Genomic DNA, 16,613 nt, shown 5'->3' on the forward strand with positions numbered 1-16,613 from the left:
AGGCAACTATCTTCTAGAACAAAGCTACACCAAACCTACAAGTGCCAATTGGCCTCTTGCTGGGACCCTAACTATTTGTGTATTCATAACTTGCCTCCTCCTGTTAAGGAAGGGAGATGGGGATGTATGAGAGTAGCCCCAGGGTATTCACAAGGGCATGAAAGGTGCTAGGCTTTCCTGATATTTAGGAATGCTATAATCCTTCAAAAAATTTTTAGCTATGGAAACATAGATTTGAATCATTTCTTTGCCAAGTCCAAATGGCTCATTTTCCTGTGGTGGCAAAATATACCAGAGTCCATGACTAAATAGTTCAGGGTACATTTCAACTCTAACTAAAGGTCGGTAAAGGACAGAGCTTTAGATTAGGGAATCTCAAAATCTGCTAATGGCAGATGGATGGTACTGTTGAGCTAGATTAACTGGGTGAGAAGATGATCAAGAGAGGTATGAGAAGGTAAGAGATGGGGTTGGAGGCAGGGACAAACAAACCAAACCAATGAAATGAACAAACCAAAAGCTATGACTTGTACCAAAAAATAAAGAGCCCTAAAGCATATCACTATTAGCCACAGCCCTAAATTAGAATTAGAACATGATGATCATGACCTCCAGACCTTACAAATCAAAGAACAGCAGCTTACAGCAGTGGGTTGGGGTGAAGTCATTTAGAAAAATATTGTTACAGGGCCCAGACCTTAATCATTTGATTTTAAATCTTTTGGTGGCAGTTTTATATCTGAGTGATACAAGTTATACTACAAAGCCATGCTGAATAATGGAGAGACATCCAGCATTCTCCAGAGCCACTTAGGGAACTTAGCTTTGTTATCTTACAGGTTCTCTCCCATGGTATTTACTTCTCATATGGCTCTCAACCCTAAAGCGACTAAACAAAGACAGGCTTTCTTAGGGAAGACCTGTGGTGCTCATGATGTGGGGTCCCTTTCAAGCACCAAGTGAGATACAATTGTCTAAACAGATGTGCATGTTTGAAGACCTATAGAAGTCACAGCTCAGAGGAAAGATCTGAGAAGTTAGGTCTCATGTATTTTTCTCCCATGATCTCTATCTATGCTATTTGTCAAAGGAAAATTTATTTTCAATTTTTAAGTTGTATCTCCTTAAAAATCCTAACTTTGCAGAGTAAAACTATGGTACCCCTTACAAATTACTACCTTTAAATTAATATCCAAGTAGAAGCCACTTGTAACTACAGAGTGAGGGTGAAAGGGGAAAAAAACCCAAAAATTCTTCTGATTTACCTTTCCCCATATTCTGAACAAGTCAGAACTAAAACAGCACATTGCTGACTACTTTAAAGCAACTTCAGTTAAAAGAGAAATTAAAACAGTGGATTGTGGTAGCACAAATGTAATTATAACCCTAGCACTAGGGAGGTGGAGTCAGTAAGACTGGCACAAATTCATGGACAGCCTGGGCTATAGGATGAGATCCTATCTCAACAAACCAACCAACCAATAAAGCAGAAGAATGAAACGGAAGGACAAACTATCCTTATTTGGATGAGCCCATGTACCATTTTATAATTAGTTTTAATTTATTCTTAGTATTAGCTTTCTGAAATGTACCCTTCCTTACTGAACCCTTCACTTACTTTATTTCCCAGAAGACATGCTCCATATACAGCAAACTAAGCCATTCCTAACTGTGGATTCCATCATTAGTTGGAGCCTATTGCTCACTGAAAGGTAGCTACACAACTTTTAGGGATGTGGACACCAAGAACTTAGGGAATTCAGGAGAGAAGCTCTTCCTCCACACTGAATCAAATGGTACATCTCACTAAGGAGTTTCTGTGTGAGGAGACAGACTGAGTATTCATGCTGACTGGGGAAAGGATGTATTAGGCATTTTTGATAGTAGCAACATTTCCTGTAAATCATTTCCTGTAAACACCTGATGGATGAGAACCTCATAAGGGATTCATGAAAAACTGAGGACAGTGTAAGATGAACAAAAGACTGTGACAAAGGGCTCATGCTTGAGAATTTTTTCTTTAACATGAATATTAGAAAGTAAGCAGGTGATTTCTCTTAAGACACTGGTTTAAGTCAGCACCTTCTGGTCATGCTCTAAAGGCAAATGCAGATCTGGCTGGCCCCGCCAGGCCCTTTGGTGCAGATAGATACCTACCTTCCTTCTGGCTGCCTGCAGCACTCTGCTGTTGCAGCAAGCTCTGGCTGTATAAAGTGGGCAGTGCAGCTGCCGCATACTGCTGAATTCCTGAGTAGGCCTGGGTAAGGGCGTCCATGGTGCCAGCCGTGCCATTCGTCAAGCCTGTGGCGCCAAGTCCTCCATTCAGAGCCGCCATACCTGAGAGCATTTGAGCAACTTTACAAAAAACCCAACAATAGAGAAGAGAAATAGCACTTATTCATTAGTGCTTTCCAAAGGAAGTCAGAGTAATCATTTGACACAGTACAACAGCAAGTGCATGCAGCTAGCACACCAATGAAACCAACATAAAGTCAAAAAACGATACATATGAAGAAATAAATCACAATAATGTGGAGAAAAAAAAAACCAATGATAACTCTCCCTCCCTATGCCAGTGATAAAAATGCAGTGAGGCTCTGAAGTCAGACAGTGTGCTACTGGCAAGAACCATTGTTACTTTTTTGAAATATGTACCTCTGTTTCTTAGATCTGAGAAGCATGTAAAAGAAAAGAAAACCAAACCCAAACCCAAACCTTAGTGGCTGAGGCCTATCACATCTGTATGCTGCTGTCCACTGACTAGGCTCTTAGAGGCCATGGGTGGTTCAGGAAGCTTGGGAGCAAAGAGAAAACCTTTACATTCAAGCAGTGTGATTAGGAAGTGGCAGAGCAGACAAGGTATTAGTTGTGCATCTCAGTGAGTCAGTAGTACCATCGAAGAATTGACTTTTCCTAAACAGTCAAAGATGTTGTGAACGACTGGGACCTCAGGAATACATAACCTAGCTGGATCAGAATTGAGGAGTAGGACACCTCAAGCTACTCACATCCTATGAGAGGCACACACACATGCGCACAGATAGTAATCAATGCCACGTTTTCCAGGGCACTAGATCAACACTGTCTATAAGCTGGATTCTGGCAGCAGCTTGGGAGATCTGAACGTAGGCCAGCATGTGATTTGTCCTGGTGTCTTGGTTGCTCTATTTTGGTTGCTGACTGTGTCATTTTCTTGAATATTGAGTCAAAATAGATAATGCTTCATAGAATATGAGCTTTTACATGAACACAGGAAATGGAATAGGTAACACGATTGCCTTTGGTTTCTTTTATGATTAAAAAGGCTTTAAAAAAGATCTGTTCCTGAGAACAACTTACTGGAAATAATTCTAATCTTGATGGTATGGAGGATAGCTACTATAAGATGCTTGCAAAATATGAAGACGAATAAAGTACCAGAAGCACTTAACACTTCATCACTGTTACTACCTGCAGGTCACAGGAAAGAAAGGGAGTAGAAGATGTCCTATTTATACCATATGTACTTACACTACTTGGACAATGTCATCTCTTGAGATAAGAAGTCGACTATGACTTAGCAGCAGAAGACTCTCCTAGTGCTTTGTGTTTGGGTTTCCTGTTGTGGGGCTTCAGGAGACTGAACTGGGCCTTGAAGAGTGGTACAACACCAAATAATCATGTTTGCCTCACTGTGTCTTTTCTTCCCACTCATCCCTGTAGTTATGGCTGCCAAAGGACTGGAGAGGAATTTTCTTTTTCCTTTTTGGTTAGGTTTTATCCTGACTACTCAGTATGTGTGTGCTACTTCTGAGAGGCCTAAAGAAGTGTGTGAGACAACTTGGAACAACTGGTTCTTTCAGTTCATAACAGATGTTAGGGATACAGGCCATCAAGCTGTGGACTCAATTTCTTTATAGGAGGGAATTCTGAAGGGAAGTTGCCTTTCTGTGCCAGGCCATGTGATTTTATGTGCATATAGTGCTTTTGGGACTCTGGGTTGCCCAACTGCCTGACATGTGTTGAGGCCTGTTTCACTCTAATAAATACCTCCAAACCTACCTGTCACTCTACCATAGTTTGTCTGACAAGGGCTGTGGGGTTCCCATTCACTGTCACATAAGTCCCATACAAGAGCTCTCCCCCATTTTGTCATTTTTTACCTCTTAAAATAAAAACAGAATGAACTTCATACTCTCAAAATATTGGAAGGAAGTTTCATGAATAGTAGAGTATGTGGGAGGCCTGCCACTCTAGCAAGCAACATTCCAGCTATGTCCCCCATCTTCTGGGTAGTATTCTGTCATGGCTGCCTGTGTTCTTACACTATACTCCAACTTAGACATACTTTCTTGAAGCTCTGCTTGCTTCTGCTGCTGCTATGTGTGTGGAAGAAAACTCCTAGCCATATGTGCTTGGGGATGTTTATAGGGAGGCAAGAAGTAGATGGAGTATAGATGCCAAGGTAGGGGCAACTGGTCAGGGACCTGCGCAGATAAGAGTGGTCTTGGTCTTCCTAGCCTCAGGCGTACTTCTTCTAGAATATAACCATATTCTTGAATAAAGAATAAGGGGGTTGTTTAAAAATCTTTCAAATACAAATGCATTGAGAATATTTATACTATTTTGGAAAATCTGAAGGCTGTGTTGGCCAGATTCAGGGAGAAATGGGTAAAGGACCTCATGGAATCATCTGCAGAGTCATCAGAGGAGGATTTCAACTTTTGAGAGCAATTCTTATGAATTACCTGGTGTTTATTATACATAAGATAACCATGATATCAGAGTTAACACTTAACAACTACTCAGGTGCTGGTATCTGATTACCTCTAAAAGCCTTGGACAATAGAAGCAGAGATTTGAAGTAAGTATAGTTGAATAAAATATTTCAATTATTTCAATTTAAAAGAATAGGGTTTTTCTTTGAGAAAGCTGCAGAACAGTTCTTTCCCCCTATTCATCTAAATTCTCATGTATGCTATTAACACAAAGAAGGATGGATAAAATGATGGGTATGACAAACCTCTGTAAGGGAGGTCTGGGCAGCTGGCCTGACAAAATAGTTGGTATGTAGCCTGATTACTCAGTCTGTTACATTTACTCTTCAGACCTAAGTTAGTTAAATGACAGACACACCAACAATTATTTTTGTGAGCATCATGGAAATGGTACTAAAAAGCAGAACTACAAGGAGTGTACCATAAGCAGACTACATTTATTTGTGAGCCACTCTTCTAAGAGATAGATCACACAAATAAGAGGGAAAAAGTAAGGAATGTATTAGAACAGGTTTATGACCTACTGACTGAGTTTAAGTTTTCATTTGGATAGATGAGGTGTATTCTGCTAACCAACACCTTAATGAATGAGGATCTGGGAAAAATAACTGGAACTAGGGAAGATGTAATAATAGTGGCACTTCCATGTTTACCTATGTTGTTAAGATCACAAATGCAAATGTGTTTGGGTTGTGCTCTGGGATGGAATGATATTCATCTTCAGAAACTGCTAGCTGACAGATTAAATCAATGATTCCACAATGTAAATAAGAGCACTGTAAGCTAGGGTAATGTGTCCAAAGGCTCTCTCTCTTTCTTCACATAAAAGAATTCAAAATCACTCTTCACCAAGTGTTTCTGACTAGTAACCGTAAAACAGTCATAGTTTCAAGGATGCCATGTTAAGCCATTTGGAAGAATAACATAATTTAAACAAAGAAAAGGATGCCATTTCTCTTACATTTAGAAATAACTAATCAGATAGAGGCTCTTGGGTAGATGTATCTGCACAAAGCAGTTTTTCATCTTGAGATACTATTATATCCTCAAACTATCCTCAAACTATCCAGATGAAAGTTATGAATGACTCACCTTCTTTTTGATTGTATTGATTCTGGCTTTACCTTTAGAGAGTTGAACTTTTATTTAGTTTCACTCATTAATATACAAGGGAAAGGAAAGGTTTTTCAAATAGTTTAAGCTAGCAGTTTATCTATGGACCCTTTTAGAGAGGGGCTAACCCTCTGGCAGGGAAGAGGACCAAGTCTAGGCCAAGATGCATCATCTATCCACTTCCTTTCTGTTGCTGTTCATGAAGAATAGCTGGTTCTGTTCAGAAATCCTTTGTAGCCAAAGTACCATACAGTAACCATCCCTGGGACATAGCTGGGAGGGAAACAATACACAAGCTGTTGTTAACTGTTGTAGGAGCTGACTGTCTAGAAAAGTATTTCTTGATTACCTTGAGAGAATTATCTGCAACAGGTGAAATCATAATTTGTGTGAGGAAGAATGAACTAAGAGGATAATCTACCCTAAAAGAGTTTCCCTTAATATTTAATGAGACAAGTATTAAATACTCTCCCCAAGTTGATGCTAAAGTTGTAGAAGAGGTTTGTACTACTAACAATCAAGAAGGAATGAATTTATTTCAATTTGTGTATAATTTTTGTTTAATTAAACATTTTCTGGTTCACACTGACTGGTAAGTAGGCATATGTAAGGGATATGTGAAATTAAAAACATTCTTTCTTAACCTGTCACAAACTATATGTACTTCTATTAACCCAATTGTAAACAATGAAAATCACAACCCAATTTGAAACTGTTGTACTTGCCAGAGCAAACTTTGTGTAATGTATGATCCCATACAAAGACTAGATGTGGTTTCTCATCATTCAATGAAGTTCCCCCAGGTTTCTCAAAATAAAGATGGGAAAAGCCCAGTAACACAAAACAAAGCTGGTGCAGAGGCACGAGACATGGACAGAGACACACAGCAGTCATGAGCACGTGCTGAGGAGGACAACCATTCCCACTGGCCTGTTACTCTGCAGACCAAGGACAGGCAGGCGATCAAATCAAAGTCCTTGTTTGAGGGGAACTAGGTCCTGGGGCAAGAGAAGCAGCATGAGGGATGTATGCACACACACATCCGAAACCCAGGTGAAGGGCAAGTGGGCTGGCACAGCTGCAGGACAAGGTCAAAAAGAGGAGCCGCACCAGAACAGGACTCAGGCCTCCAGGCTCCTAGGTGGCTGCTGGAAAATGTAAAAGCTGGAGGCAGTTTTAACTGGAAAAAAACATTCTGGCTGTCACAAGGCTACCAGGCCATGTGCTATATGCTAATTAAGAGCCATCACATGTGGAAGGAAACACTTTTTTCTTTATGGTCAGATAAAACTCAGTCTAGGTTTGTTTTTTTTGTTTTTTTTTTGTTTTTTTTTTTTTTTTGCCTTCCTAGTGCATCTAAATGAAAAGACTTAATAAAATCTGAACATTATCTACTTACTAAAATATGGTTTATTTTCTTGTCAGGATTATACAAATTAATCTTTATGTGGATACATTTTAGAGTTTAAACTCTTTCATTACATTTATTTACTTTGTGTGTGTGTGTGTGTGTGTGTGTGTGTGTGTGTGTGTGTGTGTGTGTGTGGGTGCTCGTGCATGCATAAAAACTTGTGGAGGGGCCAGAGGACAACTTGCTTAAGTTTGTTCTCTCCTTCTACCAAGAGGATGCTTAGGGGTTGAACTCAGTTCATCAGGCTTGGCAGCAAGTACCTTTACCTGCCAAGCCATCTTGCTGGTCCAACTTTGTTTTTGCAAATTATTACTTTTTGGACTTTTACATGTAAATTAGGATTTTGATTTAAAAAAATTGTGGTCTGGCCACTCACTAAAAATACTTATTAACTGATGGCTTTAAGTGAGGTAAATGGCCAGGACCTACTTTTTACACATTTTTAGCAGGCAGGTGTTACATTGCTTGGGCCTTCTGGTAGATAACTAGGTCCACAATGCAGAAATTCTGTTGGCTGTTCTGGGCCTCCTGGGCAAGGAGGGTGAACAAATGGAAGGACAGGTAAATTATATGTCCTCCTTATGACTGAGGCTCAGTTCCCCAGTGCAGAGGCCCACACCAAACTTGTGTGACTCATCCTCAAGCCTGGGCACTATTTCCCCATATGCATCTGAATAACAGAACAGCTAGTTAGCTGTGTGGGACAGAGGCTAGTTTCCTTTCTAAACGGGTCAGTTTGTTTCAGAATCAAGTGTAATTTGCTAACCTATTTGCCCATATCCTGTGTTGTCTGTCACTGCTGTAGAGGCACCCATATCTCCAGGCACTTCATGAAGATATTTCTTTTTCTAGCAGTACGTCTTTGCCACTCAGTTGCATTTCTGGCTTCCAACGACTAGCTTTTTGCTCTTACACTTATCTAGAATCCTTGGTTTTTCAAGCTGGAGGGCACCTTTAATATCATTTGACCCAGAATTTTCAATTTTCCCAAGGAGACTAGGCCAGAGAGGGAGCTGTGATTTGCCTCAGCTCTTACAATTGACTGGCAGTAGAGCTGGGCATATGCTACCCAACTTCCACTCCATTAACTTTTCTATTATAATACACTGCCTTGCAGCAGGGCTGAGAAAACCAAAAACCAAACCAAACTTCTTTGGAACCTGAAAAACTAGCTGTCAAGCCACAGAAATCTAAGGATTTGGATTTACACTACACATTGGAAAGAAGCTGAGGTGGGATGTGGTTGGGTTTATTTTGAGTTACAATCAAAGGGGGAAAGCTTTTGCCTATTGAACCATGTGCTCCTCCATCCCAAGTTTTAGTTCTCCCAATTTCATATCCTTTTTTGGTCAATTCTGGCTGACCATTTTCTGAAGAATTTAGGGGAAGGCTGTCCACCAGAGCAGCAAATACTCACTGTTTAAGGTACCTGCTAGTGCATTAATATTATTCAATCCGACAGTGGCTCCAGCCAATCCTTGCAGAGTCCCAAGAGAGGTCAAGGAATTCATGGCTGCACCAGCAGTAGAATTAGGGGTTGAAGCAGCCACTGAAAAAGAGAAAGGGAGAGAGAAAGCACAAGATGAGAGCTAACTGGAATAAAAAGAAACCGTTGTCACTATACAAGGCTAACTGTGGAGCCACTTAAACACCACAGACCTGTGATTCTTCCTTAAAGTTTTTTTGTAAAAGACAAATGGAACTGTACTTGTAGGCTCTTTGGCACTCAGAGTTAGTAACTGAAGAGATTACATGGCGGGCTTGGCTCATAGCTCAGTGGTTCTCAGCCTTATTGAGCAAGGCCTTTAATTTCAGTCCCCACCCTTGCAAATAGCCCACCTCCATCTGATTTGCCAGCATAATGAATATGCTGCTTGATGTTTCCTGGGAAAAAATTGTGAATGACAACTCTCAAGTCTATATTACCCTCTGTTAGTTCCACTATAGGAGACTCTCAAATTTATATGTTGTACTATTTTACTCACCAAACTTTTTTTTAGCTATATCTAAAATGCTCTTAGTTTTAGAGTCACTGTATGTTACATTATAATTTACATTTTCAGAAGCATCAGTATGGTTATTTAAATAATCAGTTGCCATTCTAATTTTTTAAATCCTTTAAGTTTCTCTAAACATACTAGTTTTACTTTCTTTCTGTAAATGTATTAATAGTTCTAATATCTGAGGTCATGGATTGATCTAAATATATTGTCCAACTCTAAATCAGCTGTTTAGCTGTTTAGGTTTTTTTTTTTCTTTTTTTTTCTTTTGGGTCTTTTGAGACAGGCTTTCTCTGTGTAGCTTTGTAGACCAAGCTGGCCTAGAACTCACAGAGATCTGCCTGCATCTGGCTCCTGAGTGCTGCAATTAAAGGCATACACCACCACTATGCACCACTGCCGCCTGGCTTCTGTTTAGGTTTTAAAAAGATTTATTTTTTACTGCTTATTCATATGCTTATTGGATATATTTGCATATGAATACTGGTACCTGCTGAAACCAGAACAGGGAGTTGGATCCCTTGGAGCTGGAGTTACAGGCATTTATGAGCCACCCATGGGTAATGGTATTCAAAGCCCAGTCCTCATGCTAGAGCTTTGAACACTCTTATCTGCTGAGCTATGTCCAGCCCCTGATTTCCTACTTTTGGTGCTTAGTTTAACTATAGTTTATGATTTTTGAATATGAGAGCTTTAGTATTATTTAATATCATTGAGAGATTATTTCTGGAAATCTTTGATCTTTGATTTGAGGTCTGGATTGAAGATGGGTTTTTTCAGGGATGATTTCTATTTGATTACATAAGGTACTGGAGGAAAAGGCAAACTACAGACCTTTACAAATGGCTTGAAGAAGCTCATGTGAAGGCTTGTTTATTACTATAAATTCTCAGAGGGAAATACCTACAGCCCTTCTTAGTTCATCTCATACTAACAGTTTAGCCTTTTGGGGTTCCAGAGGTATATTCAGATGGTCCTATATGAGATACCTCAGATAGGTTACAAACTTCTTGTATTTTTTATGCACCAGGACCCTTTGAAAATTTATACTCAAGTTTTTCTAATTCACCAAATGCCTCTAATGTGTAAGCTACTTTCATTGTGCTACTTCCTGGGTTTGCCCTTTTATTTACCACTCATCTCTAAGCTTTCTACTAATTTACTACTTACTGATGTGATTAAAGTACAAACCACAACAATATTTTACTATACATGGTAGCTTTTCCTCTTCCAGTGGGAATTCTTTCTGATAACCTAGTTCATCTAATTTATAAATATCTGGCACATTTTCCATGGACTCTATCTGATGTTAGTCTACATGTCCCCATGGACTCTATCTGTTGTTATTCCACATGTAAAAGCCTTTACCAGATTGTGCTCGTGAATAAGGTAGAAAAACTATTCATGATGTATGTTTGAATTCTAAACTAGCAAGAAATACTGAAAAGAACAAAACAAAACATGAATTTAAGTGACAGGAGTAAAGAACTGAAAGGGCAATGTAAGGTTATCTGTGGACCCTCTCCTCTGTGAAGTAAATGTAACTAGTGAAAATTATAAAATGCAACAGTTATTCTCTCTAGAAATTGTCCTAACAAATGAAGAAATCTATTGAAAACTGTAAGAATCAAAGGAATCTGTGGCATTTAAAGCAGTCTATAACAGGTTTCCTTCCATGGGTGTCTCAGTATCATACATGAAGTTGAGTTTAATAGAAGCTTGACTGAGACTGAGGAAGCAGGCTCCCTTCCTCACAGGTCCAAATCTAGAGCTAGGGTCCCTTCAAGGGAGGTAGAGACCCCACTATTTCTAACTACCCCTATTCCTTTCTCCTCTGTTCTGTTTTATACAGATGATATTCCAAGCCATGCAGAGTGGAGAACTTTTCCCTAAACAGCTGGGAGAATACCGGCTCCACTTACTTTCACACCATCACTTATAGGCTAGAAATCTGTGCTAGAAAAGGCAAGTCAAGAAAAGTGTAACCTATGACTCTTGTACAGAAACTCTTCTGAAGAGCAGAGGTGTCACTCAAAGAAAATCAAGCCATTGTTCTATACCAGCTTTGAAATAATGACACAGAGAGTTTCTATCTAGAGTGTAAGACAGACTGTAAGAAATACAGTTTCTTACCTTTTATTGCACTATTTTTGGAACTCCTGATAGAAGGCAAAGAACAGGCACAAAGTAGAATTAAGTATGAAAATGTGAGAAGCTAACTGCATGAAGTGTCCTAAAGTGAGAGGAATCCATGTATGCTGTATCTTTGGCTGACACTTTAAAAATCTGCCCTAATTTTAGTTGCAAAGAGATCTTTCTATTGCATATAGAGTTGCCTTTAAGAACCATTTGAAGTTTAACAATCTGTTTAAAATCAGATTTGTCACAGGGCCAATCTCAGCCAAGCACTTAAAAACTAAATGTCCAGCAGATGCACAATAGAGGAAAAAGTTCCTTAATACAACACAGAAACAAATTAAATGACATCAACCCACATATTTTCCTATTTCCGTGTTGGCAGTCTAGCAATGAGCTGTCTTGGATAACTGCATTCTGTCCACCTAAATTTCTCTTCAGTCTTCACTGGGAGCGACATCTTTCACTTTCTCACAACTTTGTAAAATGCCAAAAGAACACTTCAGGAAAGGTGTGCATAAATGTTGGCTCCTTTTCCAAGAGTGCCTGTTGGTAGGAGCTGCTTCATTTCACACAAGAGGCTGCAGAATAAGATAAGGAGGAATCCAAATGGGGTCCAGCAATGTTTGCCTCACCTTGTTTATATGGTAACAGTGATAGCTTTCATACATGGCATTTGAAGCCTGCCTTACCACAGCTTATATCTTACCTACCAGTCTATAGATGTTTGGATAAGCTGACTAACAAGGAAAGAAAATGAAATGTAGTAGACAAAAGTCTTGTCTTTATTAGCTCATGTGGCACACAGTCTGTGCCCTTTTGTGAAAACTGTGTGTACAGGTAGTATAAAATTTGAGAAGTGAGATAGTCAAAGGAGATTGGTGGTAAGGATATGCTTACTTCAATATGATCACAAAATTTCTTTGCTCATCTGAGTAAGTTTGTTCCTTACTGTAAAAATTCCACATTGGGAAATCCCTAATGCCAACCCTAATGGAGGGAACATGATGGCTTGTCTTTAGAATTTGTCCTTGGTAAACAATATATCCAAGAGTTTATTGGCTCAGATGAAAACTGTGGGTCACAGACTCAGGCCTTTGTGATGCAGAAAGACAATAGTGTTAGCAGATCCCCTACTATGGTACTCAACCAAAGCCAGCCCTGGTTTCTACACTCAAGTTGTTAACATTAACAAGTAACAAGTCTTTCAGACATTCTTTCACTACAGGTGGATCTTTTAAGACCACTTGAAAACTAGTTGGAAGCCTTTTCTTTTTCTTAAGGATGAGAAAGCATAGATTAAGATGTTAAATAGATTGACCTGGTTAGTACACAAGAGATGTACACCAGCCTACAATCCACACTGCCAGAGAGGCTAGTAAACAAGGAGGACCCTAAGAGAGACATACATGGTCCCCTGGAGAAGGGGAAAGGGTCAAGATCCCCTGAGCAAATTGGGAGCATGGGAAGAGGGGGAGGGAGCTACGCAATGAAAAGGGGAGAAGAGGAGGGATGCAGAGGACATGAGGGAGCAGAAAGGTTGAGTCAGGGGAAGAATAGATGATAACAAGAATGGAGATACCATAATAGAGGGAGACATTTTAGGTTTACAGAGAAATTAGGCACTAGGGAAATGTCTGGAGATCTACAAAGATGACACCAGCTAACAGTCTAAGCAACAGAGGAGAGGCTACCTTAAATGCCCTCCCTGGATAATGAGATTGATGACTGACTTATATGTCACCCGATAGCCCTCATCTAACACCTGGTGGAAGTAGAAGCCAACACCCACAACTAATCCCGAACTGAACTGGAACCTAGATGCAGAGAAGGATGAGTGAAGAGCAAAGGGGTCCAGACCATGCTGGTGAAACCCACAGAAACAGCTTACCTGAACATCCGGGAACTCTTGCTCCCCAGACTGATAGCTGGGATACCAGCATGGGACTGATCCAGACCCCAGGAACATGGGTTTCAGTGAGGAAACCTTGGAAATGTATGGGACCTCCTGTAGTAGTTCAGTACTTATTCCTAGCATAGGTGTGGACTTTGGGAGACCATTCCACATAGAGGGATACTCCCTGAGCCAAGACACACGGGGGTGGCCTAGGCCCTATCCCAAAGGATATGATAGACTCTGATGACACCCTAGGGAAGGCCTCACCATCCAGGGGGAGCAGGAAGGATATGTGATAGGTAGGGTTTTAGTTGGGGGGTGGGTGGTAGGGGAGGTTGGGAGGGAGAAGGGAACTAGGATTGCCATGTAAAACAATCCTGTTTCTAATTCAAATAAAAAAATATCTGAAAAAAAAGATGTACAGATGCCAGCTAGAATTCCAGCTGTGTACATGGTTCACAGAAAGACCACAGGACTTTTTTATGCAGATATAAACAGCTTTTTTTTTTTGGTTTACAGAAATCTTTCTTTAACCAGCCCAGATATTAAGGTAGGATTAGTCATCACTGTTAAGAAATTTAATCTGGAGCTGGGAGAATGCAGGGTAGTAGAACACATGTTTACCATATACAAGGATCTGGTTTCAAATACCTTAGTTTGTTTTATTTCAAAGGTGATGTGTACCCAGAGATAAGTGCCTGCTTTCCTTTTCTTAGTTTTCCAGAGATGAAAGGACCATATTTTTTCTTCCCATCATCATTTTCACTTTGCTTATGGGAAGAGAGGTGACTTCTTGGGATAGAGAGAATGGCAACATCATACATTCACTGACCATGAACCACAAGAGCACTGAACTGAAAATGCCATGGTGCTTTCACAGGGCCCTCTTGCTTGTTCTCTTTCTATCCTGGGTAGGCAAATAAGCTTTGGTTCAAAAGGACTATATTTCAAGAAAGAGACAGGCAGAACAACATCCTCCTGAGATGTCCAAGCTTGTGGTAATTAGTAACAGAAATAGAAAATTCATTTTCACCAGGAATGGCACTAATAGTGATGGTAGCTAATACTTTTTAGTGCATACAGGTGCTAGGCATTGTAAATGGTGGAACTAGGATTTACATGCAGCTTGTTAACTATAGAGGCTTAACAGTATGTTGACACTGAATTTAAAAATCCTATTTTGTGTTTTGAATGGACCTTGTGGGTATCACAGAGATTTACTTATGGAGGCAATAAATTTGCTTGGATCCTAGATCCACCTTAATGTTTTTTTTTTGGCTCTGTTGTTTGCAATCTGTGAGATATTAGGCAATCTCAATTTAACTAAGGCTTAGCATTAACTCCAAAGAAGTAATGTAATTTATCTCTGAGAGAGGGCAAGAAAATCAGATGAGGTGGCACTGGTGTTTGCTACAGCAGGGCATGAGTTTGTTGGAAAACCTTTGGCTATTCTGTCCTTAAGAGAAATTCACCACCATTTCATCATTCTGCAACACTTGAAGATTCAAAGCTTCTCCACCCCTTGTTAACTTGATAAATAATGACAAAGTGTAGCTTTTACAGCTAAGTTACTCATTAAGAAAGCCATCCCCTCTCAACCGTGTGTGTGTGTGTGTGTGTGTGTGTGTGTGTGTGTGTGTGTGTGTGTGTAGTTTAAGAACATCCAGGAGGATATTGAGATATTAAAGTTAAAAAAAAGAAGAAAAGTTTAAAAACATAATATTTAGTTTACAAAGAGAAAACAAAGGTTCTGACATCAAAAAGGTATTCTTTGTGGTTTGAGATATCAAAATTGGAATCAGTGGACTGAAGTTACAAAGTGATATATTTCAGTTAATATGAAGGAGACTCATCTGAGAACAGATGTCTTCTAAAGTGAGGGGAGCTGTCTCAGAGACATATTGCTCTTCATTCATATTGCATATGAATGCAGGGACCGGAATAATTATGTATGAAGGGCTTGCTGCAAACCTTGGAGCTAGCCTTGGTAACGTCAGAAATCTCTTCAATAGCTTTTTAAAAGGGCTTCATGTTTTACTAGGTGCAAGCATGCTCCCATCTCCAAAATGAGCACTCCAATGAAACAGAATTCTCACAGTTCAAGGCAAAATTTTGGGAACGTTTCCAATTTCACTTCCCATAGCATAAATGAAGATGTAAAATGTAGCCCTAATTAGACAGTATCAAAGGTATCGATGTAACTTTATGACTCATTGTGCTTGCCCTATTTGTCGTTTCTGTCTTCTCTCCAAAGGACATTTACTAGTACATGCCACAAAATTCCAAATGAACAACCACAAAGGCCAGATTTTTTTTGTGTGGTGTAAACCCAGAAGCCAATGTTTCTGGCATGCTATCTGGTCCATCTGGTCAGAGTTGGCTTTTTTTTTTTTTTTTTTTGAAACAGCTGTAACCATATATACCACATATGCACTTAGTGATCAAGTTTTCTTTTAAGAGGTAGTTAGTTCCCACATTTCAGAATCAGAAGATTCTTGGGGCTCACTTCTGTTCACTGAATGCTACAGTTGCAGGGAAGGGCTCTTAGAAATCTCATTTCAGAAACCCATCTTCACTTTATTTTTGCATGATTTGGAACCACTGGTCTCAGGGATGTCTGATGTAATTCTATAAGTTTCCCTTAGAACTGTGATGGTTTATGGAGAGAAAACAGGTCTGGTTTCTGACAGGAAAGGAGAGCAGTTGTCAGTCAGGGAAAATTAAGAGTTAAAAAACCTGTAATAGAGCTGGGCGATGGTAGTGCACGCCTTTGATCCAAACACTTGGGAGGTAAAGGTCAGTGGATTTCTGTGAGTTTGAGGCCAGCCTGGTCTACAGAGTAAGTTCCAGGGCAGTCAAGGGTACACAGAGAACCCTGTATCAAAAAACCAAGGCAAACAAACAAACAAACAAACAAACAAAAAACTGTAATAGGTGTGATTCTGTTCTATATTAACAAATCTACCAGAAGGCAAGCATATTAAAGAACGGGAATTTTTTCCTGTTTTAATTTCTTAGAACCTCAAGAGTGATGACACACAGTAGGTACCAACTAAGCACCTACTGAATGAATGGAGGGCTGAGGCAGGGGGATAGAATAGCCTCATCTAGTTTTCTTACAGCAAAGCTGATATGCAGACCTTAGACAGGCAAGGGCACTCATTTGTCTTTAGGTTGCAGCCTTTGTGAGGGCTCCTGATGACACAGAAGCAGCTGTATCTCGTAAAATACTCAACATGCTTTCTTTCTGCTGTATGCCAGAGAAAATAAAGGTATTTAAAAACCAGAACTGATGAAGC

The 16,613-nt window shown here is 39.8% G+C and overlaps 1 protein-coding gene across 4 annotated transcripts in view; it reads right to left on the bottom strand.

Moving 5' to 3' along the window:
• Celf2 (CUGBP Elav-like family member 2) overlaps positions 1-16,613 on the bottom strand; it is a 166,782-nt gene that overhangs the window by 9,919 nt on the left and 140,250 nt on the right. For 2 of the 4 annotated variants that reach the window (XM_035442834.1, XM_035442835.1), the window contains 2 exons: positions 8,699-8,830; positions 2,158-2,337 (listed from right to left, as the gene is read on the bottom strand). In XM_035442834.1, the coding sequence (XP_035298725.1) occupies positions 2,158-2,337; positions 8,699-8,830 (312 nt within the window). The remainder of the gene's footprint in view (positions 1-2,157; positions 2,338-8,698; positions 8,831-16,613) is intronic. The other 2 variants (XM_035442836.1, XM_035442837.1) reach the window with 1 other exon arrangement.

Source organism: Cricetulus griseus, chromosome 3 (assembly GCF_003668045.3).
Source record: "Cricetulus griseus strain 17A/GY chromosome 3, alternate assembly CriGri-PICRH-1.0, whole genome shotgun sequence".
Taxonomy (NCBI): Eukaryota; Metazoa; Chordata; class Mammalia; order Rodentia; family Cricetidae; genus Cricetulus; species Cricetulus griseus.